Consider the following 22,497-nt stretch of genomic DNA (forward strand, 5'->3'; position numbering starts at 1 on the left):
AAGTAACTGTATTCTGAATACCACCTTTTTAAACGGTAACTGTAACGGAATACAGTTACTCATATTTTGTATTTTAAATACGTAACGGCGGTACATGTATTCCGTTACTCCCCAACACTGTCCAGTCTCCCTTGTTATCAAGTCAGTATTGTCTGCCTCCTGTCTTATTTTGAAAGAGCCTGGTTTTCTTTGTTCATTGTATTTAGTTTCACTTCCCCTGTCCCATTATTAGGTTCATGTGTGTCAGCTGTTTCCCTATGTGATTCCTGACCCCCCCCCCCCCCCCCCCTTGTGTGTTTTTAGTCTGTGTTTTTCATTGTCTTGTCTTTGTCAGAACGTCTGTGACACCACGTCTAGTCATAGCACTCATAGTCACAGTCATCATAGAAATCATAGTTATCATAGTCATCGTGATTAGTCACAGTTATCTTGTTCCGTTTTCCCAGTTTAGTTTAGTAGCAGTTTAATTTGTCGCCCAGTTTGCCTCGCATTATTTTGTATTCATGTTTATCAGCTAAAATAAAACGTCTCACTTTTGGTTTAACTCTCCGCTCTATCTCCTTTTGTGTCTGAACCTGGGTCCTCGTTCTCACTCTTGCACAATCAGCAGGTGTGGATCTAGAGAAATTTTCTTAGGGTTCAGAGTTTGGGTATGTTAATGGATCCACGACAGCGTTTACATTCGATTTGTGTGAGGTAATTAAATGCTCGGGTGACGGGAATAGCTGGAGAACATATAATGTGTGGGTTTGTTATCATCCAATGATGTGTTACCCTAAGTCGGTGTGGGGCCCATCATGGGATAGTGAGATCTACACCTATGTAACGGATCAGTGGTGTTCTTGGCAGGATGTGGTCGCGTGGACAGGGGTAGGATGGCAGCCAACGGTGCCACCGGCCCTTGAAGGAATAGCTATTCAGAGAGATTATTCTGTTACAAATAACCCTATTACTCTTTCCCTAGGACCATGGAGTGAACTCCCTGAACCTGGGTTTGATGGAGGTGCGTTTTATTTAGTAGTAGGGGTAGATAAAGTAGGGACAGATCCATTCGGGTTAATTCGGGTGAATTTATTTAATCCCAGGTCTAAACCGCTAGGAAATGACTCAGCACTGAATCTCACGGTGCAAACGGATCCCGTAGAGACAGTTACTTACGAGGATCCAGAAGAAAAATGGTTTGTTGCCACTGATTATACTAGGTTAAAACCTCAGGAGTTGATAGAGCGTGCCACAGGTTTTGGAGATAGGAATCTTTGGTTAGATTGGGTGGCTCAAAATGCTAAGGAGCAGAAAGTGGTTGATTGTGTTGCTTGTGCTACCGCTCGACCACATTTGTTTACTGAACCCGCTCCTCTGTATCCAGAGGATGAGTGGGGATATAATTGCATGTTGAGATTAACTAGAGAGGCGGTGGACACAGGTAACTGCACCACTTTGTCAGGTTTATATCCGCCAATTGATAAACGTACACAACCAGGTTCATTCACACCAAAACGAGATAATTATACATGTTTTGAGTTTTCTACAGACAGAGTGAGATTTAGGCTAGGAAGGATTGATCCAAGCTGGTGTCAGAGGACAATCACAGGTAGGACTACCAATGATGTAAGTGACCCAAGCACAATTATAGGCACCTGGGCGAGAGGTGGGCTATATTATTATTGTGGGGAGTACACCCTTTTGGTGCAGGTTCCCTTGGGGAGTGTGGGAACGTGTGCTCTGGTGCGCCTAGCTGCACCTTTGATGCTCATAGGCAGTAGGCTAGAGACAATTCCACAGCAAGGCGCGGGTGTGTCTACACCCAGACGGAGGAGAGCCACAGGGGGTATCCACAAGTATGATCCAAGACGGGACTCGCCAACCTGGATAGACTCAATAGGAGTTCCCAGAGGAGTTCCAGATGAGTATAAGTTAGTTGATCAGATAGCGGCCGGGTTTGAAAGTGTGTTTCTGTGGGTGACTCCAAATAAAAATGTTGATCGCATTAATTATGTTCATTATAATGTGTTGAGACTCTCTAATCTCACTAGGGACGCGGTGGAAGGTCTTGCAGAACAATTAGGTCCGACGTCGTTAATGGGAATCCAAAATCGCATGGCGCTGGACATGTTATTGGCTGAGAAGGGAGGCGTGTGTGCGATGTTCGGAGATTTATGTTGCACCTTTATTCCCAACAATACAGCTCCGGACGGAACGGTCACGCGGGCGCTCGAGAATTTGAAAGCGTTATCTAGAACCATGCATGAGCAATCAGGCGTGAACTCGAGGCTGGGAGACTGGTTCACATCTGTTTTTGGGCAATATAAGGGATTGTTTATGTCTGCCATGTTTTCTCTTTTAGTTTTTCTAGGTTTATTGCTGATCGGGTGTTGTCTCATTCCTCTGGTGAGGCAGGTGTTGGGTAATCTGGTGAGCAGGGCCATAGCTTCTGGTTCAGCTGGGTCAGCTGGTCCGGAACATATGATGCCGTTGCGAGAAGCCGCCTGGACGGAGGAGTGACACAATATCTCTAAATGTTGGCCTTTTTTCACAGAGAAATCAAATGGGGTGGCAAAATCAAAGCCTTCTTTTTTCAAACACATATGCAGATGGTTACAATGTTGTAATGGTTCAAATGCATTAAGTATACACGCTTTTCATATAAATGTAATCTATAACTTAATTCTTTTCTGTAGCCCACATGATTAAACACGTTAGTTTGACATAAAATTCACATAAAACATGTGAATTTTGTTTTTATGTACTGTAGGTATATATATATATATTAGGGGTGCAACGATACACAAAATTCACGGTTCGGTTCGGTTCGATACTTTGGTGTCACGGTTCGATATTTTTTCGATACAAAAAAATGTTCATGCCTTTTTAATTTGTCATTTATTAAAATTATAAATATATATATTTAACTCAAAAGTACAGTTTTTAAATTTAACCCTAACCCTTGTGCATGTTTTTTATTTTGACAGTGAATACACACCTGCGGACCATTTATGTGCAGCCCTGGTTATTTAGCTCGTCATATTGCAGCCACAGAAATTCTTTTGTCCATGAAACCATAAAGCTGCACTTTCTTTTTGCCTTATAGTCTGATTTGTCATAACTTTCCCGTTTTGTGGTAAGCTTTTCTTTGGCTGTCACTTCTTCACCCTGACCTGTCTTATTTGGCTCAGCAGAACTGAAATGCTTTTACACACGCACTCACATAAGCTCAGCGATTCTCTGCGCGATCAACCTCTCACATGTTTAAGCTGCGGGAGATTTCACTTGTCATGTTTGCATAGTAAGCTAACGATTAATAAGACGATGTCAGAGGAATTGGTGCACAAATTATCATCACTCACAGATCAGTGCTGTCGCTCTCTATACACAGTTCGCGCGATTGCAAAGTGAAAGCAAAAAAACAAGCGCAAATTCAAACGTGATTTCAATATGTCACATATTGACAGTGGCTCACCGATGCCAATGACATAATTACCCAGCTACATTTCCGAAAGAATGCAAAAGCATTGACATATATTTTTCCTTCCTACAATAGCCCGACGGGCAGGGCAGAGATAGATTTTGGTAGCCCGACTGGAAAAATCGCTAGCCCCGGGACGTCGGGCTAGCGATTTTGCGAGCCCTGTATCTGATTGAGGAATCACTCATCTTTGGAAAAGAGAGTTTATTACAGAGAAATGGCTCTTTCCAAAATAAAAGCTATACTATCCGCTTCTTCTGGGCTATATTCTCAGCAGCATATTAAACATATCAGGTCCCCATAAGGAGAATCATGTGCTAACATCTGTCTAAATGACTCAGGTAAAGTTTGTAGCATGCGTGCTTGTTGTTTTTGTCTTTGCACTAGGATGATGTTGGCGTAAATGTGCAGTCATATTCGTTGTGTTCCCACTAGTGCTTTCAGGTTAACCTCGTTAAAATGACGTTAACGCCACAACACGGCAAATCTCCGTTAACGAGCTACCGCCGATCGCCCCGTGCATGGGGCTAGACGGCCAACACGTTAACGAGCTAAGTGCGCTAACACACTAGCTCCCACCCATGTAATTGAGCATTGCGTGGCACATCCAACATACTGTTTTACTTTAGTCCATGACGCGCTTACCTTCAGGGTCATACATCACATGAAAACCAAAATAATTCCAAACGCCAGATCTGAATGAGGGTGGGGGAAGTTCAATTTGCCATGTTGCAAGGAGAGCTTAACTTCTGTCTCGCTAGCTTGCCCTGCGCTCTTCCTTCTGACAATGCTGTCTGTGTGGAGCGCTCAGTGGATCTGCACTCGACAGTGCAGCCTAGGTGGAGTAGTCGAACGCAGATTCACTGAGCGCTCCACCCAGACAGCATCGTCAGAAGGAAAGTTGATAAAATAATTTACAAATGTTGTATCGTTCGATACATATGCGTACCGAACCGAAAGCACTGTATCGAACAGTTCAATATCGATACGAATATCGTTGCACCCCTAATATATATATGTATATATATATAATAAATATGTAGCCCAATACGTATAAAATCCAGAAAGCTGCACAACATGGGGCGGTTCATTTACAAACACATGTCTATCTTAAGTTTCACTGGTTTTTTGTTAGAAAAAAATCTAATTTTTGCATGCTTAATTTACACAAAATGTCAGAAATCTGCACCGTCATGAACAAAAATTTAAATGATTTAACCCTCTGAGGTCCAAAATATGACTGTTTATTTTTGACTCCTTTTGATTTTACATTTGTATTTCAGCTTTAAATTGTTACATTTTTTTCCCTGTCTTGCTTGGTATCATTCTTTACAGCTCAACCTCACATGTATTAATTTTGTTGTTTTTTTCATTGACATACTGTATTATCACAACTGATCTGAAATCACACAAAAAACACAAAATCCTTTTCACACATTTTGTAAACATTTTCAACTATTTATCTAAAAATACACCTGGAATTTTTTACAATTTTGAACAACCATTTAAAAATATTACTCTAACTAAAAAGAGAGAACAATCGAGTGTCAAAATAAGATGCCCCACAAATTATTATGTGTTTGTCGGACACAAGACAGAGGAGAACCCCACAGGGATAAACCCTGCAGGCCTGACAACAGGAGTTGTGTCACTCCTCTGGTTTTCTACCTGGTCACAGTGCTTACATTGCAATCTGCCTTTATGACAGTCATTAGTACCCTCACTGACACACAAATTAAAACAACGACTACACAACACACTAACTACACACTCAAAGCTAAACGTCACAAATCTCCCACATCTAAAAACTCGATATCAATATCTCTCTCTCTCTGTCACTCGCTCTGTCTCGCTGCTGTCATTTCCAAAACTTTCCCCTCTTCCTATCTGTCCTTAGAAAATGCTTTAAAAGAAAACAAAACAAAAATACAAAACAAAACATGACAATAGTATTTAGAAAAAAGCATGGCTTATATTATATTTTTTCTATCATAACTCTGAATTTACTGGCCTGTAATTAAAATTTTAAAAACGGTGTATACTTTGAAGTCCGAACTTTCAACACGGGCTGAAAGACTCAGCGTGGCTGCAGCTTGTTGCTATGTCAGCTTAAATCAGACATGTGATTTGGAGGTGCAGCGTGCCTGTGGACCACAGAGGGTTAATAACACTCACCTTCATTGTGTAACAACCAACCACCTGTGTGAAATCTGAAATTCCCATGGTGTTCTTCGAAATGTGCTATGGGCTGAACCTCTTGTTAATGGTGGAGGGGGGTAACACTATGCAGTATATTCATTTGTAGAATTTATATTCACTGCTAACTGTAACTGTGCTCAAAGTGTTAATGCTATCTTATTTTAAAGCACAACACTGTCGTATGCAAAAGTAGGGTGGTACTTGGGGTGGCAAGAGATCATATTAGGGTGGCACATGCCAACCTTCTAGATCTGCCCCTGACAGTCAGCTCCCACTGACCGTGACTTGAGAACTTAATGATTTTAACAATCATCAGATGTTTCTTGTGTTATGAAACAAGCAATAACCTTGGTAATGCGACACCTTTTTATAGGCCATCACTTGGTACTGAGGATTGGCAGGGTTGCTTTCTAATTACTGATAGATTTCAGCTGGTGTCATTACTTTCCATGCCTTCTTGCACCTCCCTTTCTTCTTGTGTTTAATACTGTTTCCCTGTATTAAACTCATTATTACACATCTTGATTTACCTTCCTGTTGTATTTGGGTCGAACCTGACCCATTTACAAATTAAAACACTCATTTGATTACCTCAAGGCCTTATGACATCCTCCACACTATGCATTTGAACATATAAAAGTAATGAGTACCTCTTTCATTTCAGTGTTATGTTAATTTAAGAGCTGTTAAAACAGACCAGTCAATTGTTACCGGGAACACTAAAGTAAGGGGGGTGGGGATGCACACAACAGGAGGGTTTATGGACAGTTCTAGTTTCTTTGCATATATCGATTGGATATGTTACATCTGGTACATTAGCATTATTTTTCATAATTATGTTGTATGAGAAAGCAACATACAACACTAGCAATTTGTTTATTTTTCTCAGTGTTGTTGTGAACTCACTGACTGCTTTTCAACTTTTTTTTTCTTGAAAATGTGTCCCGCCTTTAGTTGTTATTTAAAAAATATAAGAAAGTGTGATTTCAGCTAGGCAAAAAGGCAGAATAAACAGACCTTGTTTGAATTCATTTTTATATAATCTATATAGCTTGTAGGGTGTACACTTTGTCATATTTATTGACTTTAAAACTTGAACTATTAATCAAGTCATTTTAATGCTGTTGTGAAATTTTGTGGTTTGAATTAACAGGATCTGGTAAGAACAAACTGATTATCGAGTCTCGCAGCCTGGTGACCCTCAACAACTTGCTAGCCAAAGTGTCCTATACCAGCACTGACTACCACATAAACACTGGAGACCTTGGTATGTGTTTAAACAATGTTAAATGAGCTAGAAATTTGAAATTCTATATGAAAATAAAGTTTTGCATGAAATTTGATTGTTTCTGAATTCCGTATGTCATGTCCAAGCAAAATAAGTGAAAGCAAAAGTGAAATTAGACAAAGTGTTTTCCAGTTATGCAGTTTGTGTGCTGTTCTAAGGTTTATTGGAAAATCAGTGACTATGTTTTGTTATGTTTTTGTTTTTTCTCTTTATACAAGAGTGTCCTTTGCACTGTATTTAATCTGAGCTTTTTGTTTTCTGATTTTAGCCACTTTCCAGTTTGAAATGCATGAAGCTGTGTTTCCAATTGCCATCAAACAGCCTCGTGTACCAGTCCTGTATGACATGGGAACAGGTAGTTTGTTCTTCCTAGGAATTAAAAATCTCTGTGATGGTACCATGTATTGATTCCTGAAATTATGGCCAACTTAGACTGCCTTCCTCCAATGAATGAAATGTTTCTAACTTAATTCTGTTTTCAAGGTTCTTCACTAGAGGTGTACAGTCCTTTCAAAAAGTAGTTGCACCCTTCCTGATTTCTTATTGAATATTGTTTTGCATATTTCTCACACTTAAATGTTGCAGATCATCAGATAAAGGTTAACATTATTTACAAATAATCTGGGTAAATACAAAAGGCAATTTTTAAATGTTGAATTCTTTCATTATTGAAAAAAGTGATCCAATCCCTTTTGGTGTTATTGGTGCTACTTAGTTGAGGAGCGTGGCTGAAGAGTTTAAAATATTACTCTTTTTGGGTCACAAAATAAAATTAACAAATTTTCAGGCGAGAATGTAGCTGTGTCAAGTTCAAATATCTGCTCGATTTATCAAGACATCGCATATTTGCAAAAAGTGCTCCGATGTTTTCGGAGACGTCTGTTACCGACCAGCTCGATAGCTGACTGGGTGGTCAAGGCTAACTTGAGCCGGCGAGTACAGTGAACTCCCGACACATCATTTTCAGACCCTCGCGCAGTCTTTCACTACTCAGGTTAAACATGATATATAAGTCACTTGTTGATTAAAAATGTTATTGTTTGGTGTTTTTCAGTGTTTTATTTGTTCCTCAGTAAATCAGTTTAGCTGAGATTAAAGTTTTTTCACACAGCTCAATAAACGTCAAACAGAAAACTGATTAAACAGAAGTGTGAGATGGTTGAGAATTTACTCCAATATTCTGTTATATTTTAGATAGCAAGGAGCAGATGGCTGAGTTTATTAAACTCCACCGACACAGTGACACAAATCTGAAGACTAGACCGTCCCATTTCACAGAATCGCACTTCTGGCCTTCTCGGACCTGGCCCACATAGACTGCAAAGGCGGGGTCCTCCAAAGGATGCAGCCACTGCATTGGGACATAGCCCATAGCCCAGGTCTACCCCCCCTTAAGAAGTGAAATCAGTATTTAAAAACTCAATTTTATATCTGAAACATTTCATTGTAGTGAATGGGGACAAATACTTTTCCATGGCACAATAGGTGAGAGAAGGATGCACATAGAGAAAAGTGTCCTACGATAACTCATTCTATGCTGTAGCAGATCACCCTACTTTTTCTTGAAATAAGTCTTTGTTTGCTTCTGTCTCTCAGATATCAGCTCTCAAGTCACCATCACAACAAAAACTTTCCAGCGCTATAGACACTTAAGAGTGTTGCTTGACAGCATCCGGCAATTTTATAGCAACGTAAAAATTATTATTGCCGATGACAGCTTTGAAACGGTGCACATTACTGGAGAAAACATTCAACATTACATTATGCCTCCAGCACAGGTATATACCTACATTCTTATGGACTAAACTGACTATACAAAATTTAGAACATATGTCACTTTACTTTAATTCTTGAAATTTTCTATAAAATCTGATAGGAAAATAATTCAGATTTCAGATGCATTTAAAATTTTATTAGCTAAACTTCTGTTACTTAGTTGTATCAAGCATGTTAAATTGCTGCTAATCTAACTAACTATATAAAGAATAAATGGACTGCAGTCACATGTGGTCACCACCACAATTTAAGGATAAATCTGAAATCAGAATTAGAACTCTTATCATTTGCATTAAGATGTGAAAGATGTTTCCTTTCTCAGGGCTGGTTTGCAGGCAGAAATCTGGCTGTTTCCCAGGTAACCACCAAGTACTTCCTGTGGGTGGATGATGACTTTATGTTTTCAGAGAAGACGAAGATAGAGAACCTTGTAGAGGTGATGGAAGCGATGCCAGAACTTGACGTGGTGAGAATGAAATGGCTCCTGTTTGGGTTAATTTACTTCTATTTGCTTTATGGGATACAGGTTGCAACCAAACATCAAATATACATAGCTATTTCTGTAATTAGGTAAAAAAAACTTTAACTTTAACTTTGTAACTTAGTTTCTTTTTACCCTTTTAATACACTGATTGGCGTTCTTATAGACTTTACTCTTTCCTTGACGATGATTTATCTGATCTAGTTACAACATTACCAAATTAATTTAGTTTTTTCCAAAAATTTTGATGCATTTTTTTTCATTTAATTAAATCAGTTTTAATAATAGTTAACAGCTGTCATGTTACGGCTGTGTGCAGGCAGGGATTGGACCTAAACGTAAACTCACTGACACATAGAATAAACTCAAAGCCAACTAAACTGGGAAACTAATAGAACTAATGCACACGAGGAGACACTGGGGAGCACACAGTACGAGGGACAATGTGACATGTAACTGAGAGAGACTTGGACATAAATACCCAGAAGGTAATGAGGAAAGTGGAAGCACATGGGGAACACAGCTGAGGATAATTACATGTGACAGGACAGGAAAGACATGAAAACTGACAATGCTGACACCAGACACAAACCTGATTCGGGCGATCGTGGCTCAAGAGTTGGGAGTTCGCCTTGTAATCGGAAGGTTGCCAGTTCGAGCCCCGGCTGGGACAGTCTCGGTCGTTGTGTCCTTGGGCAAGACACTTCACCTACCGCCTACTGGTGTTGGCCAGAAGGGCCAATGGCAGCTGTGGCTACAACTGTAGCTTGCCTCCACCAGTGTGTGAATGGGTGGATGACTGGGTGTGTAAAGCGCTTTAGGGGAGGCAAAGTGGGGGACTAGTAAAGGCGCTATACAAATACAGGCTGTCATATACTGGGTTGCCTGTGTCGAACGGGTGGGCGTTGCGGCTTTACGCCACTAGGACATGCTTTGTGGCAGGGCTGTCTATGTCCAGATCTTCTCTTAGCTGCCACACCCGTTGTTGTGCTGTTATAACCCATGCTGGATACACGTTCAATAAAGCAGCATCACAAGAAAGCTACCGAGTGGTCATTCTACATGGTGTCAGAAGTGGCCCGGACCATCGCCGGAATAACGCCATAAGGGAGAAAACAGAAGTTTAATCCCCCGACAAGCTTCCCCTTCGATAAGCCGACGGAATGGCTCGACTGGAAACAGCGTTTCGAGCGCTACAGGATCGCAACGAAACTCCACAAAGACGAAGGACAAGTACAGGTGAGCTACCTAATCTATGCGATTGGGAAATGAAGCAGAGAACATTTACAAGTCACTCACCTTCGCCGCCGATGAAAGTCGTGACAACTTCGCCGTCGTAATGAGGAAGTTCGACGAGTATTTTTCCCCGCAGCGGAACATTATACATGAAAGAGCATGTTTTCACCAGCGTGTCCAGCGGCCAGGCGAAACGGTGGAGAGTTTTATCCGAGCCCTGTATGACCTCTCAGAGCACTGTGAGTTTGGTGCATGTAAAGAGGAAAATATTCATGATCGTATTGTGGTCGGGATACGAGACAAGGACCTCTCCCGCAGGCTACAACTGATGAAGGACCTCATGTTGGCACAAACGACCCAGATCGTCAGACAGTCAGAGGAGGTCGCAGCGCAGGTCAGCTTGCAGGGAGATGCTGGAGGCTCAGTACAGGATGTACGGGATAAACGGAAAAGCATGGACTGGAAATCACAACAACAGCGAGGCAGGCTACCCGAGGAAAAAAAATGGGCGGGGCGTGACAAGAAATGCATTAAATGTGGGAAGACACAGCATGCCAGGGATGAAAGGTGCCCGGCAGCAAAATCTGTTTGCCATGGCTCCCGAAAAATTGGACACTGGGCCAGGGTGTGTCGTAACACCAGATCAGTGAATGAGGTTACAGAGACAGAGAAAAGCGAGCAGGCCTCATATTTTCTAGGCTCAGTGTGTAATGCAAAAGGAAATAGTGAAGCATGGACTGTGCAGTTACTGCTAGACTCTGCCCCAATAGAATTTAAGATTGACACAGGAGCAGATGTCACTATCATAAATAAAGATACATTCCACACACTTGCTCATAAGAGAACACTAGAGCCTTCTAATCTCCCTCTAGATAGCCCCGGAGGAGAGCTGTTATGTCTCGGCTACTTAAAGGCCACAATAAGTTATAAAGGCAAAGACTACCTGTCCAAGGTGTATGTGGTTCGTGGACGCAGAGTTAACAACCTTCTCAGCCGCTCCTTGTCAGTGCAGATGAACCTGGTGAGAAGAATTGATGAAGCAACGATCACACTCACCAGGAACCAACCACTTTACGGTGAACACGGAACACCAAAAACTGAACCAGTCAAAATTCAGTTAAGGGACGATGCTGTGCCATACGCAGTGCATACGGCACGCCGTGTGCCTTTCCCCATGCTGCAGAAAGTGAAGGAGGAACTACAAAGAATGGAGAACCATGGTGTCATTGAGAGGGTGACCCAACCTACCGAATGGTGTGCCCCAATGGTGCCTGTCTTGAAGAAGAACACAGCAAAGGCCAGGATCTGCGTCGATCTGACAAAACTGAATAAGTCTGTCAAAAGAGAGCGCTATATCTTGCCTACCCCTGAGGAAACCATGTCCAGGTTGAGTGGGGCAACGGTCTTCTCCTCGCTGGATGCAGCCAGTGGATTTTGGCAGATCCCTTTGCATCACGAGAGTTGCAAACATTCATCAGGCCATTTGGCAGGTATTGCTTTAACCCTTTAAGACCTACCATAGAACCAAGTCTGCCAGAGCTTATATTATATTTTTACATGCTGTGGAGCCATTTTTTGGAGCATTTCAAGTTGCTATACATCAATACAACCATTATAGCCCAGATTTTAATAATATGTATTCATTAAGTGCATAGTAATTACATAAATTGCAAAAAAGTGCAATAAACTACAAAAAAATTGAAAATCGTTTTTGTTTTTTTAACATATATTTGTAGTTAGAGAAATTTAAGAGGCTTATCCCTCAAAACTGTAAATACAAAAAAGTTGCACAAAATAGTTTCCCACCACAGGAAATTTATTTTGAGTGTCTTCATAGTTTTATTTTTGAAATACACCAATTTTTATACACTGCAGGAAAAACGAAAATAAATATTATACTGCAAATTTGCAAAAAAGCAGCATATGCATCAAAATAAACTATTTCCAGCAGTGCAATATGAGTCCTGAGCATCCCAGAAACGACACAGAAAGTCATAAAGTCAAAGATAACTTTTAAAAAGAGCAGTATAGGCCCTGAGGCCCTGATCGCAAAAAAGACTACATTTCCGCGAAAATGACGTCACTTCCGGTTTCGGCCAGGTAATGGCGGAAATGCAAAAGTTCGCGCTGACGTCTATTCCAACGTAGGAAGTGTTTTGAACAGCTGATCGGACCGGCAAAGCGTGTTTCTGGAATATTATGTTTTTGTTCCTGCAAGCGCTTTTTATGCAGTTTTTGCAAAGCTTTATGTGGAAGGAAACCGTGACCTAGGACAAGCTGATGGCACAATATGTAAGTACAACTCCTCCGGTTTCATATGCAAAAAAAATTTTTGCGCTAGCTTACGTGGTTGCAGTGCTACCGGGATTTAAAAATAGTTACGCATAACAGAGCGTTCCCGCTCCGATCGGCTCTAAAGGGTTAAGAGGCTGCCCTTTGGGATAACAAGTGCACCAGAGATCTTTCAGCGAAAGATGTTGGAGACCTTAGAGGGGCTCGAAGGAGTGGAGGTCTTTATGGATGACATCCTGGTCTATGGGGCCACCATGGAACAACACGACACCTGACTTGAGGAGGTGCTGCAGCGCATTGAGTTAGCCGGATTGAAGCTCAACCGAGAGAAATGCTCCTTCAGACAGAGCCAGCTTTGCTTCCTAGGGCACCTGATCGACTATTCTGGGGTCAGGCCAGACCCTGAGAAAGTGAGCGCCATTCTTCAGCTGCCGTCACCAGAAAATGTGCAAGAGCTTAAACGGATCCTAGGAATGGTTAATTACCTGGGCAGATATATTCCTGCTCTTGCCACAGTATGTCAGCCACTGTACGAGTTGCTTAAAAGCAAAAACAGTTGGACCTGGGGTCACCCACAGCAGGCAGCCTTCAAGAACATTAAGAGAGCGCTTACATCAGCACCTGTTCTTGCCTTCTATGACGTCAACAGACTCACAGCCGTATCTGCCGACGCCAGTAGCTACAGGCTTGGGGCTGTGCTGCTTCAGCTTCATGGCGCAGAGTGGAAACCTGTTGCCTACTACTCTAGACGCCTCACGGAGGCTGAAACACGCTATGCACAAATCGAAAAGGAGTGTTTGTCAAGTGTTTGGGCCTGTGAGAAGTTTGATAAGTATCTATGTGGCTTAGATCGCTTCAGGCTTGAGACCGACCATAGACCTTTGGTGCCCCTGGTCAATAGCCGGGACCTTGACAATGTTCCATTGAGGTGTCAACGCCTCCTGATGAGGCTCATGACAGGTACAAGCCGGAGGCCGTCTATGTCCCTGGCAAAACGCTTGTCATCGCCCATACGTTGTCACGGAGTCCACAGACTCGGGCTGAGGATGACACTAGCACTCACAGTGAAGTGGACTGCTACATAGCCACCGTGTTACAGGGCATTCCAGCGTCCCCAAGCCGAATGGAAAGCATTAAAGCAGCCACTGCAACGGACGTTGAACTACAGACCGTCATTACGTACATTCGCAGGGGTTGGCCTGCATACGGAGCTAGTGTGCCATTGAACATTAAAGCGTACATGTAAGTGAAAAACGAGCTATCAGAGGCTGACGGCCTGGTTATACGAGGCTGCAGAATTGTCATTCCAAAGTCACAGAGAACAGCCATTCTACACAAACTACATGAAGGACACTAAGGCCTCACCAAGTGCAGGGATAGGGCTAATTCATCTGTGTGGTGGCCGGGGCTCTCCACTGAGTTAAAGAATGCAGTGCTGCAGTGCCACACATGTCTGGCACAGAGGCCAACACAGACAAAGGAGCCGCTTATCTCCACACCTTTGCCGGATCGTCCATGGCAAAGGATAGCCCTGGATCTCTGTGAACACAACCGGAATAATTATCTTGTTGTGTCGGACTACTACTCACATTTTCTGGAAATACCGCACCTACCATCCACGACCAGTGGCCAAGTTGTTCAGAAACTGAAGTCGACCTTTGCTAGGTTTGGGATCCCTGACAAGGTGGTGAGTGACAATGGCCCTCAGTTCTCCAGCTCTGAGTTCCAGGCCTTCGCGAGAGAGATGGATTTTGCCCACATAACGTCTAGTCCCCACCACCCACGGGGAAATGGTCACGCGGAGAGGGCAGTACAGATTGCAAAGAAAATCCTTCGACACAACGACCCACTGATAGCACTAATGTGCTTTAGGTCTACTCCCTGTACCACTACAAGCTTCAGCCCAGCAGAACTTATTATGGGGAGGAAGACCAGGACAACCCTGCCTACCTTGGAGAAGAATCTTCAACCTAAATGGCCAAACAAAAGAGAGGTTAAACGAAGGGATGCTGGTCAGAAGGCCAAGCAGGCGTTCTACTTCGACTGCCGCCATGGTACTAAGCCCCTACCTCCACTCCATCCAGGGGATGCTGTCCTAACTACGCTGGACAGGGAGAAGGCTTGGGCAACACCGGCCATCATCTCCAAGGAGAGCGACACTCCGAGGTCCTATCTCGTTGCCACACCCCAAGGTGCAGTGCTGCGACGGAACCGCCGCCATCTCCGCCTCGAACCATCTCCACGGGCTATGCCACAACCCCTTCCAACACCCACTGTGGACGCTGAGGAGCTGCCATCTCAGTGCGCTGGTGCGTCCACTCCAGAAACCTCACCTTTGGCCCCTAGTCTTCCCCCAACACTTGCACCCACTCACGCCGACGTACCGGATCAGTTACACATGAGGTGCGGCCGGGTACGCAAGCCAGTCAACAGGCTGGATCTGTAGACACTGGGGTAATGGGAGAGAAAGAAGGACTGGGGAGTGGGAATGTTGTATTGTTGCTGTTTTGCACTTATGTTTTCAGCTGCAACCAATACTGCTGTTACCTGGTTGACTTAATTACCTTAAATGGCCTGTATTTATATAAATGGCCTGTATTTATAAAGGTTTACCATGTTTAATAAGTCCTGTTTTGTGGACACTGCCCTTCAGGCCGACAGTAGGCCAGTTGTGCCCGGTCCTTAAGAGAACCGCCCAGAGGCTATTATAGTGTCACATGTTATCATTGTGTCGTTGCTGTTCTATTTGGGGTTTGTTATTGGAAATAACATGAAAAGGGGGGGAGATGTCATATACTGGGTTGCCTGTGTCGAGCGGGTGGGCGTTGCGGCTTTACGCCACTAGGACACGCTTTGCGGCAGGGCTGTCTATGTCCAGTTCTTCTCTTAGCTGCCACACCCGTTGTTGTGCTGTTATAACCCATGCTGGATACACGTTCAATAAAGCAGCATCACAAGAAAGCTACCGAGTGGTCATTCTACACAGGCCATTTACCATTCTAAATAATTAAGGTAATAACAATACAATGATCAAGAACCAGGGTGAAAATTTGCATATATTTGCATCACTTCTGTGGAATTACAGAAGTTAAAAGCTGAACATGTGCAATAGCACGTGCGCAGTTGAAGTTGAAAGCAGGTTAAAGCAAGTTTCACAGGATGTTGGGTCGAGCTGAAACAACCACAGGCTTCAGTGTGAGTGCTGCAGTGCTGTAGAATTCTGAAACCAGCCATTTCCTCAACCTTCTCACGCTATGAGGCTCACTGAGCTGTCAGCATGACTATATGTGCATATGTCTGTGTTTTCATGACTAGTAAAAGCGCTATACAAATACAGGCCATTTACCATTCTAAAAAATTAAGGTAATAACAGTACAATAATCAAGAACCAGGGTGAGTAAAAGATACTTCTATTAAATTTGCATATATTTGCATCACTTCTGTGGAATTACAGTAGTTAATTCCACAGAACATATGCAATAGCACGTTTCACAAGTTTCACAGGATGTTGGGTCGAGCTGAGACAACCACAGGCTTCAGTGTGAGTGCTGCAGTGCTGTAGAATTCTGAAACCAGCCACTTCCTCAACCTTCTCATGCTATGAGGCTCACTGAGCTGTCAGCATGGCTATATGTGCATATGTCTGTGTTTTCATGAAGCCTTTAAACCACTAGTATTGTCTAACTGTAATTGTTTCACAGCAGACTGATCAGTGAGCGTGATTCTCTGTTTTAGAAGGCATTTGCATTTTCTTTCTTTTATTGGTGAGTTTTCTTCTCCTCTGGGTCTATTTACAGTTTAGTATAAAGAAGAAGTTAATAAAAAGAGACAGGATACTTGTGCAAAAAATAGAAAAGAACATACTGTATAACACCTGAACTGTGACCATGCTCCCCCTTGTGGTGTCTAGTGGGTAATACACCACACTACAATTACTACTACAGGTTTTCAGCCATCATTGTATGTATTAACAACCAACACACACATTTCACACACATAAAAACTTTTTTAATTGTAATATGGAGGTAAAAAGGTTTTACCATACACATTTAGGGACAAATGTGTGGCTGCTCGTCTATAAGTTTGTTTCTGTTTATATCATTTCTGACCTGCATCATTTACAAAAGTCGCACAAACCAGGTTTTCTGCACTGTCACCTAACGCTCCCTGAAATACAATAACTTCATAAACGACTTCTCTGATTTTTTAGCTGGGATTATGCCCAATTGTGCTGTTAAGAGGGAATGTCATCGAGCAGAACAAATGTGATGGATGGTCCCAGCACGGAGCCTTGAGGAACTCCACATAGCAGCTCTGTGGATTCAGACTTAATCTGGTTTGCAGACACATTAAAACTCCTATCAGATATGTAGGAAGAAAACCACTCTAAAAGAGACTCTGCCGTGGTTTTTGTTACAGCCTCCAAGAGACTTTCCCAACGTGTGGTAATCCAACTGCTCTCAGAACTGTTCGGTCCAGTGACTGCTGTCAAACAAATCCTTTTTATGCTGACACAGAGAAACTACCAGCTGACATAAACACATCAGGTTTTTATTCTGGGTTAAAATTAGTATTAGTATTGATTAAAAAAAAGACTTAACTAATTAATTTCACAATTTTCTGTAATTGATCGCGATTAATTGCAATTACTTGATGAATAGCGTGGCTGCAATGACACTTTTTAAACTTTATATTTAAGCTTGTAACAAACATTTATGCAATATAATGAAGTAAATGGAGAATAAACACAAAGAATGTGTGCTTAAATTCAGAGAGAATTTGAACAGTTTTCTTTTAGCACAGGTTCTCTCCTGTGAAATACAACTTTTTTTAAAACCTACATACTAATAGCTAAGTATACACTTATATATAATATATATATTAGTGCTCTCAAACAATTACAATTTTCAATCGGATTCATCACAGGGTTACTGTGGATTAATTTTGATTAATCATGATTAAATATAATTCATTTTTAATCAATATTAATTGCATTTCATTTTGCATGAGCAAACAGACTCGAGAAAAAAGCGGAAAATATACGCACTTAACATGTTTATTGACATCTTGTACATTCATGTTAACAAAAAACTCTGTAAACATTTATCCTCTCTCGCTGTCACTCTTGCAGAGTCACTTCAAGTCCTTGAGACGAGGAACCAAAGCTATGTAAAGTGCGTGTTCTCAACGACATTAACAGGTGTGCAGTTTGTTGCAATCCACTTGGCAAATGTGTCAGTCAATATGTTCGAGGCAGACTTACTGAACCCCCGATGCTTCGTGAGTGGTTTGTCGCAAGTTGGGTGACGCGTTAGCCAAAGTCCTAGCAGCATCCCCGGCTAATGTATGCTTCGCATCAATGTGATATTTTAAGCTGCAAGTGCTTTGGTGAAAAGAAAATTCCTTCTTGCACAATGTGATTGATTCAGCTGCCCAGCCTCGCTTCTGTTAGTGCGCCCTAAGGCAGCTGTGGCTACAATGTAGCTGCCATCACCAGTGTGTGAATGGGTGGATGACTGAACGTGCTGTACAAATACAGGCCATTTACAATTTAATTGGCCTTGGTTATGGCAGGTTAAGACTCTACAGAACGTTGTAGAACCACATATCAAAGGATTTAAGTGAATCTTTGTATATATTTGAATATGTGTGAATAATTCTGACCATCTGTCAATTTGAGAAAAAATAATTAAAGTCAAACCAATTCTTTTGTTAAGTAATTATAATTTTAAGCTGTACAGTCATTCCACCCAGTTAAAACATCAGTCTACAGAAATAATTAAAGGCTCAAAATTATTTTGGCATTCATGCCCAGGGTGGGCATTAATATCTACAAAAACGTGTGCAGTGAAGTTCATCCTCTTCAAATACTTCTGTTATTGCTGTTATTGTTAATAATCTAGTTCCTTTATACTGCTGTCTTCTGTCAGGGCTGGCTCATTATATCTGTACTGTTCACTATTATTTCTATTGTGCTGTAAGCCTTTGGATCTCCGCCTTCCTTCTCTTCTACTTCTTAAGTAGCTTCCTTCTAATGATATCATAGCACTAGAAGTACTTTCCGACCAGTGTGGATGTTGGTCTGCTTATCTATAGTTCCCACATGTGTTGCACGTTTGGTCTATTTTTTTAAGATAAAATTCTGGGTATTTTCTCTACTATCAAAGTAAAGCCAAGCAGAGATGTGATATTCTGGTGATGGCACTGACCTTTGTGTATTCTGCAAAGTATTGTGCTCATATGTTTCCCGGAGGTTTGGCTCTTAGGCCGAGTTTAAAGTGCATGTTTTTGTGCATTAATGTCTCTTCAAACCACCAGATGGCAGAGGTGAGTAAACATTAACAGACGAGGATGGATTACTGCTGTTCAAGCTGAAGGAAGTCTCATCACTAAGCACGCCAGAAGCAAAACCTCAATTTATATTTATATTTTTAACATGTACCATGATCTTATTCGAAGACACCATCATGCACAAAGACATAATGTCATTTAATTTTACACATTCAGTCAAAGTTTCACATGTAAATTTGTTCATTAAGAAAGCTGGTGTACTGCACTGCTGTTGTGAATAATCTTAAAAGGAATTAGTTAAAAATTTACACCAGAAGGAGACATTAGCTTTGCAGCAAGATGCCTTTGTGAGGCGCCAAGCTGTTTTCAGTATTTTATTTGTTTCATCATTCTTTATAATATGGTGAATTAAAGGCATCTATCAAGACCCATTGAGACTTAAATCTGAGCCAAACATTAAGGCTGTTGTTACGTTGTTAAAAACACACACAGACACACACACAACCATTAGGTTTTTATTCTTGGTTAAAATTTGTCATTAACTTGACTTAGCTGAGGTTTGTTTTTGCTCCCCAGATGTCTTGACTGACCCTTACTTCCTTGTGTGTATTTAAAGTCTCTCTTCAGTCTTTATCATTCCACTTATGGGCTCTATATTTCTTGGTCTGTTTATTAACCCCTTTTAATGGTGCATTTTGAGTTGCTTTGCCTGCTTTTGAGCCTTTGCATTTAGGTCCGTTTGTCCTGCACACCATGGTAGTTATGATAGCATAACGTATCATATAACTCATAGCTCTTGTCAAACAATGTCGAACAGGTTAGATTTGGTTTGGCTTAAAATTCCTAGAGAACCACAAGATTTTGCATATATTTATTGAGATAATATATATGTAATAATAATTATTATATTTTCATTCACTTGCTGATAACTGTAAACATGAAAAACTATATTTATTAATGGTCCGAGAAAGAGAACAGGCTGTGTATTATGAAAATACCATGTTCTTTTTTCAAGATTGTATTAGACTTGGGAATAATTACTTTTCAGGGTTAAAATATGAATATAATATATAATACATGTAAATAACAGTTGCATTTAGATTTTTTTGATTGTGTCTGAAACGTTTACAATTCAAACACCTTTGTGACTACTGCATAAAAAGTGTCTTGTTCTGTTTTGTCACTTAAACATGTCCAATGTGTAGATAGCGCTTGATGTTCCTAAGCCACTGCATATAACTACGACTCATAATAATAACATATAAAAGCAAATTACAAATATCAAATGTGATTTTCATTCATATATTCAGATTTTCATTTAATGCATAAACGTTTTAGATAATAATTAATGGTGGAGTGCCCACTCCGGGTCGGGGATGAGTTCCTGCCCCAAGTGGAGGAGTTCAAGTATCTCGGGGTCTTGTTCGCGAGTGATGGGAGAAGGGAGCCGGAGATCGACAGACGGATTGGGGCTGCAGCTGCAGTAATGCGGACGCTGCACCGGTCCGTCGTGGTGAAGAGGGAGCTGAGTGTAAAAGCGAAGCTCTCAATTTACCGGTCGATCTACGTCCCTGCCCTCACCTATGGCCACGAGCTGTGGGTAGTGACCGAAAGAACGAGATCGCGGATACAAGCGGCAGAAATGAGCTTCCTCCGAAGGATGGCTGGCCTCTCCCTTAGAGATAGGGTGAGAAGTTCGGCCATCTGGTAGGGGCTCAGAGTAGAGCAGCTGCTGCTCCACATCGAAAGGAGCCAGCTGAGGTGGTTCGGGCATCTGACAAGGATGCCCCCTGGGCGCCTCCTGGGTGAGGTGTTCCAGGCATGTCCCACCGGGAGGAGGCCCCGGGGCAGACCCAGGACACGCTGGAGAGATTATATCTCTCGGCTGGCCTGGGAACGCCTTGGTGTTCCCCCGGATAAGTTGGAGGAGGTACCTGGGGGGAGGGAGGTCTGGGCCTCTTTGCTTAGGCTGCTGCCCCCGCGACCCGGCCTCGGATAAAGCGGATGAAGATGGATGGATGGATGGATAATAATTAATGATGACAGCAACCTAGTGGTTGTCATGAAAAATAATATCTACATCAGAGTATTTATTAGTAAAGATTTGATTTGTAATGTTCTCTGTTCTTGTTAGGTTGGTGGGTCGGTGAAAGGGAATCAGTTTTACTTTGCTCTCATCTATGAGGAAGGAGATGAAATTGAAGGTGGCTGCCTTTACAGGAAATCTGGAGGGAAATTTCAAACACTTCCTGGTTACCCACAATGTTCTATGACCAATGGAGTTGTCAACTTCTTCCTGGCACGCACAGATGCCGTGCAGAGGGTGGGCTTTGATCCTAAGCTCCAGCGGACAGCACATTCAGGTAAGTCCAGACCTCATCAAAGTTTGAGTTCTAAGTGGCAATTAAAGTTTTTTACCTTATGGGGAAAATGTCTCTTTCTTTCTCCAGAGTTCTTTATGGATGGTCTGGGCACTTTGCTAGTTGCCACATGTGGTGATGTTTCCATTGACCATCAACTCACAACATCAGAAAACAAGAGTCCTTTGTATAACAAATTTAGATACCCTGGACAAGGTGATGTTGAGTTCAAACTGAAGCTTCACTTTTACAAAAATCATCTAAAATGCATTAAATATGGATAGAGTACCAAAAAAATGAGAGTCACTGGTTTTAGAACATTTTGTTTCTTTTTGTTTTGGATGTTATTGCCACAGTGAAAGAAAATAAAAACAATGATACTCTGGTCTTCCTTTCACCATGTATGACAATTTGTTATTTCTGTCATTTCGTTCAAGTGTTTAATTTGGATAACTACTGTATGTGAAAATTGTAATGTCACTGCCACTGACAATTGTTTCTAAATTTTTAACACTGGTATTTTATTTATTGCTTCTATTTAAAATTTCGTTTTATTGTCTGTGAAATGTTGTTTCTTTAATCCAACTATGTAAGGAACTGAAATCAGGGAGTACTGTTTCGCTGAAAGGATGTCCATCGGGGCTGAAACTCGTGGCAGCAAGTGGCCTGGGCCTATGTATATTTATATATAAAACATAGGTGTACACCTTGTGACATCAATTTGATTGATGTCCCCAGCCTTGACCTTTTGACCTTACCGGAAGTACTCCGGAAGTGTCTAATCGAATCCAGATGTGTGTAATATGATCCATAAGCGGGACGAATTGCATCCGGTGAGGGGAGGGGGTTACTCCGGCAGTGTCTAATCGATTCCATATGTGTGACTAATCGCATCCGGTGGGAAAAAAGGAGGGGGTTTGTGGAGGGAGGAATATAAAAACAGAGGGGCCGGCGCACACTTTTCTATGTGCAGACAAGATGGAGCCTTTCACTCTGCACCCCTGCGTTCCTCTGTTCTTGGACGGGGAAGAGATCTGCTCTCCCGACGCCGTAAGCATGGGAGGCAGCAGAGCGTTCTCACTCCCGAGGCGTAACATGTCGACGTTTTGTC

At 41.9% G+C, this 22,497-nt stretch overlaps 1 protein-coding gene across 2 annotated transcripts in view; it reads left to right on the forward strand.

Annotated features, from left to right (window-relative positions):
- LOC146710643 (beta-1,4 N-acetylgalactosaminyltransferase 2-like) overlaps window positions 1–21,788 on the forward strand; it is a 36,111-nt gene extending 14,323 nt beyond the window's left edge. Inside the window, exons 7-12 of one of the 2 annotated variants that reach the window (XM_085453243.1) lie at window positions 6,816–6,929; window positions 7,219–7,305; window positions 8,547–8,728; window positions 9,049–9,192; window positions 21,161–21,389; window positions 21,477–21,788. In XM_085453243.1, the coding sequence (XP_085309369.1) occupies window positions 6,816–6,929; window positions 7,219–7,305; window positions 8,547–8,728; window positions 9,049–9,192; window positions 21,161–21,389; window positions 21,477–21,670 (950 nt within the window). In that variant the 3' untranslated portion in view covers window positions 21,671–21,788. Of the gene's footprint in view, window positions 1–6,815; window positions 6,930–7,218; window positions 7,306–8,546; window positions 8,729–9,048; window positions 9,193–17,866; window positions 17,936–21,160; window positions 21,390–21,476 lie in introns of those variants that run through there. The other variant, XM_085453244.1, reaches the window with a different exon arrangement.
- Window positions 21,789–22,497: the final 709 nt, after the last annotated feature.

The sequence above is a fragment of the Copadichromis virginalis genome, linkage group LG4, assembly GCF_057382275.1.
Source record: "Copadichromis virginalis isolate Kocher_CV1m ecotype Utaka linkage group LG4, C_Virginalis_male_GT1.1, whole genome shotgun sequence".
NCBI classification, from domain to species: domain Eukaryota; kingdom Metazoa; phylum Chordata; class Actinopteri; order Cichliformes; family Cichlidae; genus Copadichromis; species Copadichromis virginalis.